Genomic DNA, 12,623 nt, shown 5'->3' on the forward strand with positions numbered 1-12,623 from the left:
CATGCGCTACGGCCAGCGCGGGCGAGGGGGTGAAGGGCACGTAGAACCGGTTGTGCGGCTGGTCAGCTGGTCGCCACAGTCTCTTTCTTTTATATTTATTTAAATTACAGTGCTATCTCATTCCAATTAATGAGTTTGGTAGGACAAAATGTTACGTTATACTTGTGTTGTTAATTTAACGAATTTTACCGAATTTCTGTCGTATACCTACGCCTTTATTTACGTATCTCAGTAAACGTTACTATGACATATATTCATATAACAAAATTATACCTTCAAAATAAAGGTAAATGACATCAATGCTAAAAAATGTTAACATATTCATAAGTATTTTCGGTGCTGTTCGAATATCTAAAACGGAAATAGATATATATAGAAAAGTATATGTGAGAGAAAAAGAAGGAAGTATTATGTCATCTCCACCGCACGTACGGTTGTGAATCATAATAGTCAGTCCGCTCTGAGCGACCCTGGTGAGAGGTTGTGTGCCTCTAAGACCCGATAATATTTAAATATTTATAAATTCTGCATTCTACACAGGCTATCAGCTAAAATAGATCTCATAATTTTTTTCTAGAGTCTTGGAACCATAACTAATTCGGATTAAACGATGTTATAGAAACGTTTATGAATGCTGAAATGCACGTTTAAAATTATAACTATTTAATAATCTACTAATGTTGAGGGCAAAAACCTGATTCAGATTCGACCTTCTTACCCTTTGAAGTTTCGGTCTACCAGGGTATATATGACTGTGAAAATTAATTGAATTGGAAAGCATATATCCCATATATGGGATTAGGGCTTCCACTGGAAATATGGGATTGAACAATATTAATGCATTTTAGTGTACCTTTCCTATTATATATTAAAGTATAAGACATTCAAATTAATGCTAGTATTTTACCATGTTAATAAAAATAGTGGTTATAATAATTTGTTTTTATTCTAAATTTGCTGTATTCAGAGCATTGTATGTTTCAGCTTAGTAATTCAATAATTAAACGGTTTAGTGATGTTCAAATATTCTCCAAACAAAATTTTACTAGTTACATGAATACTATGCAATAAAATTGTTGATAGCGTGTTGCATTACATTCTGTGGTAATTGTTTATATAATAGTGGTTAAGTGTTTATAATTGAATAAAATTGATATAAGATTATTGGTGTTTAATTTATTTCTTACTAGCTTTCCGCTCGCAGCTTTGCCTGTGTAGTCGCAGAAAAGGTAGACCTGGGGTTTTCCTCGCATGTTCCCGTTCGAGATTTCCAGGATAAAAAAAACATAATCTTTCCTATGTCCGTCTCCTAGTTCTAAGCTACCTCTGCACAAATTTTCAGCCAAAGCGAATAATTCGTTCTTGATTTATAAATAATGTAACTAACACCACTTTTTTACACATATACAGTACAAGTATAGTATTATGTTATATGTGATATAGATATTATTGATTTGATAGATTTTGTATAACGTTTGTTTCTTTGACTAGAACTTTGACAATCTTTGTTCTTTAGTCGTTATTCATGATGATGTGTTTTGTGGACTTTTTGTTTTTTGTACCGCGAACTGTAAACGAGATTTACTCTTACGCTATGATTCCGATACTTTGGTAGAAGTTGCCTAAATGCAAGAGACCGAAAACCCATTTCCTTTTCCGCATCCTTCACAGTCCTTTCCTTTCCTTATCCCTTCTCTATAGAAACGGGCAAACCATTTACAGTTGCCTCATTCTGCCTGCAAATGTTCATTGGCGTTGGTGAACTAACAACTCAACTTATCATTTTTACACAAAAGTAAATAAATAAAACAAATCGTTTTTCATCACAATGTAATAAATAAATATTTTTTAGCATAGTAAGGCTATAGGATGAATGCAGTCGCGGCACAAAATGAAGCTAGGAGACGCCATCACCTTCGCAGTTTCCTGAAATAATATAATGATACTATATAAATCCACAACGAAATATTTTTAGATAATATTTCTATTGGAAACATGTATGGATTGCTATTATTTGTGAGTACAATATTTAAAAAAGATACAACTGCTGATGCAACGCTTCAGCAATATAAAAAATCATCTCAAAAGATTGCGTGGGGTGTCCAATAGGCATATGGAACCGAAAGAGTAGAAGAAATTGGATTGCTGCGGCGGGATCACGTGTGGTCGAGAGGCCTCCTTAGAATCTGGATGACACGTAGACGGCTAATTTCTGACGCTAAAACAATTTTAAAAGGCTGGGAAATAAAAGTGAGTGTAAAAAATTGTATGAGATACGATAGAGCGAAGTGTGCCTCTAGCGTTAACGCGAATTACCCGCGAGCGAAGCGTGCTATAATCTAATTTCATCCAAATACTTACCGATTTAACGGTTTCTCCTTATACACAATCGGTTTCCGCGCTCGCCTCGTGCGCGCCTCCAACAGCAGCTCGCTGCTGCTGTCGCTGGCGGGCTCGCTGTTGCTGTTGTTGCTGGTGTTGCTGTTGTTGCGCTTCACGCGCCTCGCCACGTGTTCGCACGCTTCGGTCGATTCTCTGGAATATTGTAAGTGAGGGTAGTTAGAGAGGTAACTTTATATTGGATAATTTTCTTACAATGCCTTATATTTATTTAATTCATTATTTTCGGGATAGAAAAGTTTTAGTGTAGTTTTAACAATTTGAAGATGATTTATTGAATATAGATAGATAAAAGATTTTTTTTTAATATAATTGTGAATGCAAATACTTACGATACAATAACCCTCGCATCCGTAGACCCATTAGGGCTTGGCGCATCAAACGATGGGATCCTCTCCAACCTTCGCAACTGCGACCCGTCTGGGGACTCCCCGCTCCCGTCCAACTCCCGGGACAGATTAGCTCTCTCCCGGGACACAGACCGCCTAGCTCTTACAACCGGCGATTGATTTTCCAAACTTCCGGAGTCTCGGCGCTTTGAAAAACTCTGCTTAAAGTGGGTTTTTGAGTCTTGCGAAGTAGATGCACGTGGGGAGAAATTTTGCGGGGTTGCCATCATCGGCCGCTTCGCTGGCACTTCGTCGTCTTCGTCCAGTCGCATTTTCGCGACCAGCACCTTAAGCACGCGCCCGTTATTGCTAGAAGGAAACGGTTTTAATTCAGACTTCGTTCAACTGTGGGTAAGGTTCTTCGAAAGGTGTCTTTAGCTATGCAATCACGAATTATATTGTCTCCAGTGGATAATAATTAGAACTAAATACCCAAAATAACTTTGAGATTTTTTTTATATCAATTTATAAATAATTCATTTTTTTTTTGCACCTCCCCCATACAAACCCACCCTCCCTCTCACCTGTACCTTCTGCGGCGCGGCGAGAAGACGGGCGAGCGCGGCGTGGCGGGGGCGGGGGCGGCGGCGGCGGGCGCGGGGCGCGGGGACGACGCGCGCTTGCGCACCTCCGGCGGGAACGCGCTCTGCGCACACGGACACACGTTATACACCAGATGGCGTGATGGTATGCACTCTTAACTTGTGTACCTCAATAGAGTATTCATTAAAAAAAAAAAGCTAAAAAACACTTTAAGTTCACTTTTAGTCAAAACTAAATAAGCGGTTTATTTATTTATAAGCTGCAGTTTATTTTATTATAATATATAAATATGAAACTGAATGAAAAAATAATTGTTTTTTTTATCATAATATATAACTTCGGCATCGATCATACGCACGCACACACCTCTGTTTCGCTGTCGTTGTGCTGGTTTGGCGCCATTTCGTCATACTCCATGATATCCGGCGCTATGCTCATTCGGTTCCTTCCCCTGCGCATCTGTCGCGATTGCAAATAGATGTATTCATTATTTATTCGAAACAGGTAAAATTATAAATAATAATCATTATATACGAACACATATTGATTTTTAAAAGTCTCAAAAAAATTAAGGTTCTCAATTCGACTGTTATTTAAGTATTTGTAACCTTTTATGTTTGTAAAACTTTTTACTGGGTGGACCGATTTTTACAAATCTTTTTTTATTTAAAAAAAGCCTCCTGTGTCCTGGTAATTTAAATTTGGTCTCGTTGCGACAATTTGAAAGCCGTTTTCGTGAAAAGTAATTATTGTAAAATAAATTTTTAAAAAAGTAAACATTTGCTCAGTTAATTATAATCGATTACACCACAACAACAGGTGTTTAAATAAAAACCTAGCAACACCTGTATCAATAATAATACCATTGAAATAAATTCAAATGTATTAATACGATATATTCAAAAGATTGTATATAGCTGAGGTGTCCGAGTGGTTAAGGAGTTGGACTTGAAATCCAATGGGTTATACCCGCGCAGGTTCGAATCCTGTCCTCAGCGACTATTATTTTTTTACCTATAACTGAATTTAAAAAGGACCGATTATTGCTACACGACTGTGAAATACATTTTTAAAAAATAAACTCACATCTGTACATTTGGTTTTTCTTGTATTTTTTTTTTTTTAATATAATAATTTTTTGAATACACTCGATATTCGAAAAAAAAAACAAAATCTTAAATTTTCTTTATTCCATTTATAATAAACGTAAGTAATGTATGTGACAAACTCTATTTTTTTTTCTAAGCTAGACTTATTTCTAGACTCATTTTTGGTACTATATAGTTTGGAAAGCAGACACAGTCTGTAGTTCTCTAACTACTATATAGTTCATCAAAAATCATGTCTAATTAACATTTTAATTATTCCTAATATAACACAATAATGATGCCAAGGAATTGTCCTGCGGTTCTTAAGCGACAACATTCCATGGATTTAATCATCTTCTATATATTCATTAATGCTATAGTGATATAGTATAAAGTATCTGTCTGAACTAATAGATTTTTAATATAGTTTTTGAATTCAGCACCACTAAACTCTGTAATTCTATTTTAAAAAGCATATAACTTGTCCCGTAAATGAATTTTTTAGTTTAGAAAGGCGAAAAACAAGCATTTCAATTTTATTTCTGTTCCTTGTGTCATAACAATGTCTATCACATACTCTTATTTGTGAGTCGGTGTTATTCTATACATATAGAAGGTTATTTAATTTATACTATATCTTTTAAACTACCTGACATTGTATATTTTATGAAATTTGATGGGGCCATTTCAAATATCTATCGATTTTGTTCGTTACCATGTGTATATCTACTTTCTCAAATGTATAAGTAGTACTTTATTTTTATTTAAATTTTTTTATAAGAAATATAAGTAACTCACATTGACTTTATTGTTTGGTTCATCGAGTAGCCAGCTGGGTCCTTCCAACGGGTTATCCAGTCTGCTTCTGAAATATAAGAAATATAATTAGCAATTTTTTTTTTGTTGAATCATTAAAGATTTTGACATTTATCAAACCTTTCTCTCATAATAAAAAAAATAAATATATATCAAGTTTTACGAACCTCTCTGGCGTGATTTCAGTCTCTTCTGATTCTTCAGTAACAACGTGCAATCTTCGGCTGAAATTGATATCGAATAATAAAAAAACTATAAGCAAAATAATTGTAAGCGTTTCAATTTAAATTTTTTTGTTGTTTTCGAGTTATAAACTATAATCATTTTTTGTTTTTTTTTTTCATTATCCATGTAGATTGTGCTTTATTCATGAAATTTTAAGATATAAAAATCGAGTGTCATGACGTATGTTCCCAATGAACTCTTCACCAACTCAACCGATTTTGATTTAAGATATAAGAAAATTTGCATTTTATGTGTACTTTAGTCCAACTTAAGATATAGGATAGTTTTTATTTCGATCAATTATCCCAATAAATAATTATCTTAATATTTTTAATTATTTTTCAGCCACAGCAACGCGTGACAATTTCAATCAATTTTCATTATAGTGACATACATTTCGACTACAGTGCTTATTGCCAGTGATTATACATGTTAAAGAAAAAAAGAAAATTGTGTGCTCAAATCAGAACCTCTGAAGTTTGATGCGTACACAAACCAACTTAATTGTTTATTTTTTATGTTATTAAACATGCATAGACATAGTATACAATAATAAGTTGCAGTAAACTTACGAGTCTTCAAGCTGTTCAGACTCTGAAACGTCCGGTTCCTCCTCAATTATTCTGTCATCGCTGTCTGAGAAGAGAACATTAGGTATGGCAAAGTGTTATTATTTAACTTTTTTGTAACCACCAAGAGCATGGATACGTATACATTGCGATACAACAAAAAATAGGATCAATTCTACATCATGACGTCATAAGTATTATGTCAAAAGAATTTCGGAATTTACAATCAAAGTTAATAAATAACCCTTTTATGTAAGCGTCATACAAAATAAAGTAAAAAAGAAAGAAAAATCAATTAAACAGTCCCGTCCACTTATAGAGCATATGTAAGGAAATTATTTAATCCTAGTGATCCTAAACCGTACAATAAGATAAACTCGTGAAATTATTGTAGTATAACTGATTCTTAATAAATGTACTAACTTTGAAACTGTTCTATACTTTTAAAATGGGTCAAAATCAAGTTCAAAGAATTTGATTACATACAAACATATAAACCAAAGTGAAATAGATAAAGGCATTTAAAAAAATAGGCTATATATTATTCTTTGAGTTATTTTCTGATAAAATATTATATTTACAATAGTTGCAAATTTGTATACAATACCATTTAAACCCAGTTCATCCGCGCTATTGTTTACGTTTTCCTCTGTAGCTCCATTATTCCTGTTCAGTTCCTCTGCATCTATCCTTGTCAATGGTATGTATACATCTGAAATGTGAATCACTATTATGTTAATAACCATTGACTTGATTTTTTATCTGTATTCAAAAATAATTTTCGCGTTTTTGTGATTTTTTTTAATTAATTCATTTATACAATACATTTTTAGTAATAATTAATTCCTAATATAAAAAAAAATAAAAACTTAATGTGCTCATTTAATCCAAAAAGTACTTTTTCGATTTGAGAATCATTCTACGTGCTTGCTTCTCTTTAATGTTAACATGAAAAACGTTTTAGATTATTTATGTGTATAGCAACATTGGATTACTGATTAAATCATAGCAAGGTAGTATATAAATATATAATAAAATATAAGTATATAAATATCTTAATTGTAATATAATTTAACTTTTCTTGTTACAATTTTTCAATTATTTAAAAAATTAAATGATTACCTTGTAGCATATGCATTGGCATAGGCCTCAGACCGTTCAGGTTTGTGTTTGGTGTCCTACTTTCTGGCCCTAGAAAAAAAAAACATAAATACCAACAACTATTTTGTAACTGTATAACCTTTTTAAAATTTACACAAATAATCCTATCCTCACTATTACTAATATTATTCAAATGCGAAATTTTATTTGTTTGTTTGTCTTTCTTTTACGTGTTACGCCAACGGAACCCTCTTGCATAGCTAAGTCGCAGAGTCTAGCACATTCCTTTTATGTGACATAATTTAAAGTTTCATTTTAATCGACATTAGATTTATATTAATTAAGCACTTGTATTGAGCAAGACATAGTTTGTAATATCTAGGATTGAAGTATTATTATTATATGTAACTCTGATTTTCTTTAAGGGCCTCTGGCTGTGCAGAACCTGATTTAGTTCACAACATATAAGGTTTGTTTATTTTGTCTGGAGATTGTTAGGAGATTGGGAGATGGTGATCTCTTTGGCATGGGTATCACCTATAAATACCGCACAGGCGAAGCTATTGAAATAAGTAAAATTATAGTCTCGATTAATATAAGACATACATCAATGAATTCACTAAATAAGTAGTTAAAGTATGGTTATGGATATAAAGCTTTTTTAAAAGCTGATCTATTTACAGCAACAAGTGCTTGCTTAAAAAAATGGTACAATAATTACTCCTTTTGGCAAATATCTCTTTTCACATTTTATAAATATGATACTCACAAGTATTACTATTATTAATGGCAAACAAAGTCCTGCTCAACGACACCACTGGCTGTATAGACTTCCCACCGAGCATCATTGGAGGTACTCTATGTACCTTCTCCGATGACGGTGTGTTACTCAAATTACTCCATCGCGGTAACACTGACTCCTGGTTCTCTCTGTCCTGCATGTAACGTTTCGCCAGCTCCGAGATGCGAGCCACGGCATTGGATGCGTGGACTAGATGCGAGAGGGCTTCTTCGCTCGCCGACTGTATGGCTGTGTCCAATTTACGTGCATTCGCTGTGCCAGTGCTTCTTAGCATCTGAATATAATAGTGAGATTCATGTTAATAATGTAGGATTAAAAGTCTAAACTTTTTTAATATGCTAACCTTTACATAATGGCCTTATGTAATCTTTTACTTTGATATGCTCCTTCCAAGGAAAATGAGAAATAAAGTCATTATCTATTATTATTAAATAAACTTTGATCTTTAGTATACAATAATAACCGATGATAGTGCTTATGCCCTAATTACACATTCGGTTTATTTTCAGATAAGCAGATTTAATATTTTTTAGACACAGGAATAATAAACATAAACAGCTAAAACTTAATCAACAAATTTTAACAGATTTTAAAGAGTTATTACAAACAAACATCAAAAAAAGTACAACTGTAGGTTTTGGGTTTATTACCTCAAAACATTTTACTGGGTGAAATACATTTTTATTAGTCAGTTTATGTGAAAGCTTGAGCCTCCCATTTAAATTTGGTCTAGCTTTGACAATTTGTAGGCAGTATACTTTTATATAGTGCATATATATGCATAGTAAGTACATAGATAGGTAAATATACAATATCAGTTTTTTTTTTATAAAATACTGATTAAGTTAATTTATTACTAAACAGTTATGTATTTAAAATGCATCGCAAAAAAAAAAACAAGTTTGAAGTCCAATTTGAAACTCATGTACCTAATTATCTAGAGAAGGTAGAGAATGCGCTTTAAGTAATGTTATCCTCGTATAATGATATGAAATTGAGAAGTAGCTTGAGTAATGCGATTGAACCATAAGTTGAAAAAATTGCAAATGCTTCTACAATGGCGAAGACCTCCACAAAATTCCATCATTAAATACTTACACTTAGTTTTAGCCTTAACTCACTAGCCTCTTTCATGAGTTTTATCTTTTCATTTTCTCTTTCTGCAGCAATCACCTTCCAATGCTGGAGTTTTTGAACTAATTCGTTATTTCTCTCTTGCAAATCTTTTAATTCACTTTCTAAATTTGACATCTTAAAAACACTTAAGGCACTTAATCTAGATACGTTAATTCATAAACGATTTCAACTTCAAACAATAACAATTATTTAAAAAGCTATAAACAAGACGCCTTCAACGATTTAAATGCAATATTCTAATATAACAATTTCAAATAAACAGATGACATTATAATAACTACTCAATGTCCAATGACACTGATAGGTGAGCAATAGATTGCCATTTATTATACATTTATGCAACAGCTGTTTATATCGAAACTATATAGGTACCTACTTACAATCATAAACACAATCTAAATATTATAAAATGACTATTTTCACAAAGATTGATGTTTGTCTTCAGCTATTTACAGATACACAATATACTCTACGCCATAAGCTACAGCTTAAGGAAGACTTATGTGCACAGTCCACAGGTTTAATTTTCCGTACCTATTATCTGTAAATTATGACAACATTGAACCCACACGACAATACGATTTATCATAAATGTCAAAACTCAAAACTGTCAAGAAAGCGTGTGGTAAATACAACGCGGAGTGAGGTTATACCAAATCTTTACATTATAATTTGAAAATGTCGTTTCGTGGTCGTGGTGGCGGCGGCGGCGGCGGAAGAGGATTTGGAGGCCGTGGTGGTGGAGGACGAGGAGGTGGAGGATTCCGTGGCCGCGGCGGCGGTGGAGGAGGCGGCTTCAGACACCAAGACGCGGGCCCACCTGAATCAGTAATACCTTTAGGACACTACGGCTGGACCGTGCAAGACGACCTTGTATGTAAAGTCGACATTGAAGACGTGCCTTACTTCAACGCGCCTATCTTCCTGGAAAACAAGGAACAGATTGGCAAAATCGACGAGATCTTCGGCAATTTACGCGATTACTACGTATCTGTGAAACTAGGAGAGAATATTAAAGCAAAGAGTTTCAAGGAGGGGCAGCAGTTCTTTATAGATCCAGCGAAATTGTTGCCTCTTAAGAGGTTCTTGCCTCAACCACCTGGAGCGAAGCGTGGCGGTGGTGGCAGAGGCGGTAGGGGCGGTCGTGGTGGCGGTGGCGGAGGGTTTGGAGGCCGTGGAGGTCGTGGGGGTGGTTTCAATCGCGGCGGCGGCGGTGGATTTAACAGAGGTGGTGGTGGCGGCTTCAACAGAGGCGGAGGAGGTTTCAATAGAGGCGGTGGTGGCTTTAACAGAGGCGGGCGAGGACGGGGAGGTTTCGGAGGCGGCCGTGGCGGAAGATAGTGATATACCTAGTTTTAAGTTTATTGACATTCTCAATGATATGGGTATAACCCTTGCAATATAAGGTTTTTGTAACTACAATATGTTAAATGTTATATGGTATATGTGTAATGTGAAGATTAACTTTTATATGTAAATACCATATAAGTTATTATGAAAATTGTACAACTTGTGTTGCATAGGGCTATATGTTATATCTTTATTTTAATAAATATATAAGACTACTATGTGTTTTATTATTATTTCATGTTTCATTTAGTAGTATGAGTATATTTTTAACAAAATTGATGTATGAGGTTTAATTATATAAATAAATATATAGAAATATACAGTAGGAAATAATACACAGCAAATGACATTTGAATTTGCTTTTTAATTTTTTTTTATTTAAACTAAACAATAACCATCAAAGCAATAGTATCTTGAAAGATAAAACAATGTAGTTTTAAATAAATTATGTAATAAAGGTAAACTTACAAGACATAATAGCATAAATTATATTATTACAATAGATATTTAATAGCATTAAATATTATTCATTACATTCACTCTCTTCATAAAATATTGATGATATCAACATTGCTAAATTATTAGAAACTGTACTAATTAAATGAAGCTGAAGAGTTTGTTTCATTTAAGCACAAATCTTAGGAACTACTGGACTTTCTATTTAAATCTTGCATAAATTATTTAATTTCTTTCATTAAATACTAGCATTCCACCCGCGGCTTTGCTTGCATAGTCACGGGCAAGATAGACTCGGGGGCTTACCGACGAAGTTCCTGTTCCCGTTAGATTTCCGGGATAAAAACTATCCTATGTCCTTTCTCGGGACTAAAACTATTACTGTACCAAATTTCAACCTAATTGGTTTAGCCATTCTTGAGTTGTAAATAGTGTAACTAACACGACTTTCTTTTATATATATAGATTTACAATACCAATAAACTAGAATTCATGATTGTCAACTTTAGAAGTACATGACGATAAAAAAAATAATACAGTTACATAAACCACCAAAACAAAAGAATATTATTTCTTTAAAAAATTTATTTAATTATTCTAAGTTCTCCAAATCCCCTTTACCAGAGCTTGGTACATAATTACTAGTAAGTGCTTTCTCTCTATGATTAAATATATAAAATGATGGTATATTCTTCTGGGTTTCCCAAGTTGTATTGTTCATTTCTGCTGCTGCTTGGATTTCTCTCAGGTTCCCAGCTACATGTAACACTCCCCACATTACTGCAAATAGGCTGCCAACCGCTTGGATAACAATCTAAAACAATAATATATTTATTGTAATTTTTAAAATAAAATGTAGGAACTTGTGAATGTTTAATATTGCATATTGGGACAACTAGCTAAAAGTAAAGGCATCTCATCTTCATATTAGTAGTATTTGAATATATATTGTAGCATATAGTTTAAGACTTAGATAATAATTACTATACTTAATTAAATGAACTGTCACAAACACTACATCATTAGAACTTTCAAAACTGTTTCCACCTGGTTGCACCCATTATACACAGAATTGTAAAATAGTATATAGTCTGTAGGAATACTTACATCTAAAGGCAGTGTTGTAAACTCTTGTGATGTTATTCGTAGATAGGATCGATCTGAAACAAATGCATTCCTTATTAATCAAACTGTTAAATAACTTAATTTACGGATTTTTATAGAAGTAAGTTAAAACTTACGCTGAGCTGCAGAAAATGCTGAATGGAATAAGGAGATAAATCCAACAGTCAGGATAATTTTATGGAACGACATCTTCCAATCTTTAGTAGTTTGTCTGGCAACCGAAAACTAATTCTTATATTTACACTTAACTTAAAAGAGATAGGTAAGTCTAAAATTTAAGCAATAGACGATAATAGTTTACTGAATATTATTTATTTTTTACAAATCATTTACGAATTACGGCGAATATTCAATATGTCAAATTGTATTTGTAAAAACTAATGACATATGACACCTGACACTAGACAGACATAAGTGTATAATCTATGAGACAGACGGTCATTTACGTTTTTAATCTATCAGTCCGTAATGAACGAGAGTATATTGCTACGTTCAACGGTATTTGGTTTGTGGCTTTTTTTATTAAAGTGATCACTTAACAGATTCCAGGGTCCTCGGCCCTCGCCGCTGGGCGCTGGCAAAACTGGAATGAGTAGTTGCTGTTCTTATTACTTTCGTCTTT

At 33.5% G+C, this 12,623-nt stretch overlaps 3 protein-coding genes and 1 non-coding gene across 4 annotated transcripts; 2 read left to right on the forward strand and 2 right to left on the reverse strand.

Moving 5' to 3' along the window:
* Positions 1–1,812: 1,812 nt before the first annotated feature.
* LOC119830091 (hepatoma-derived growth factor-related protein 2-like) lies at positions 1,813–9,347 on the reverse strand. The gene is made up of 12 exons (XM_038352951.1): positions 9,032–9,347; positions 7,901–8,207; positions 7,153–7,221; positions 6,638–6,742; positions 6,034–6,097; positions 5,404–5,460; positions 5,219–5,285; positions 3,699–3,791; positions 3,314–3,435; positions 2,733–3,098; positions 2,362–2,535; positions 1,813–1,926 (listed from the first exon to the last, which is right to left on the reverse strand). The coding sequence occupies exons 1-12, from the start codon at positions 9,182–9,184 to the stop codon at positions 1,911–1,913; spliced, it is 1,593 nt and encodes a 530-aa protein (XP_038208879.1). The 5' UTR covers positions 9,185–9,347; the 3' UTR covers positions 1,813–1,910.
* On the forward strand, positions 4,249–4,330 carry Trnas-uga. Its single transcript has one exon. It is a non-coding gene; the product is annotated as a tRNA-Ser (tRNA).
* Positions 9,348–9,666: 319 nt separating the features above from the next.
* LOC119830082 (H/ACA ribonucleoprotein complex subunit 1) lies at positions 9,667–10,635 on the forward strand. The gene has a single exon (XM_038352939.1). It carries the CDS (start codon positions 9,749–9,751, stop codon positions 10,409–10,411), a length of 663 nt encoding a protein of 220 aa, XP_038208867.1. The 5' UTR covers positions 9,667–9,748; the 3' UTR covers positions 10,412–10,635.
* An 811-nt stretch (positions 10,636–11,446) lies between these two features.
* LOC119840074 (membrane magnesium transporter 1) lies at positions 11,447–12,390 on the reverse strand. Its single transcript, XM_038366581.1, has 3 exons — positions 12,118–12,390; positions 11,984–12,036; positions 11,447–11,690 (listed from the first exon to the last, which is right to left on the reverse strand). Exons 1-3 carry the CDS (start codon positions 12,188–12,190, stop codon positions 11,469–11,471), a joined length of 348 nt encoding a protein of 115 aa, XP_038222509.1. The 5' UTR covers positions 12,191–12,390; the 3' UTR covers positions 11,447–11,468.
* Between the last annotated feature and the right edge of the window lie 233 nt (positions 12,391–12,623).

This window comes from Zerene cesonia, chromosome 1 (genome assembly GCF_012273895.1).
Source record: "Zerene cesonia ecotype Mississippi chromosome 1, Zerene_cesonia_1.1, whole genome shotgun sequence".
NCBI classification, from domain to species: Eukaryota; Metazoa; Arthropoda; class Insecta; order Lepidoptera; family Pieridae; genus Zerene; species Zerene cesonia.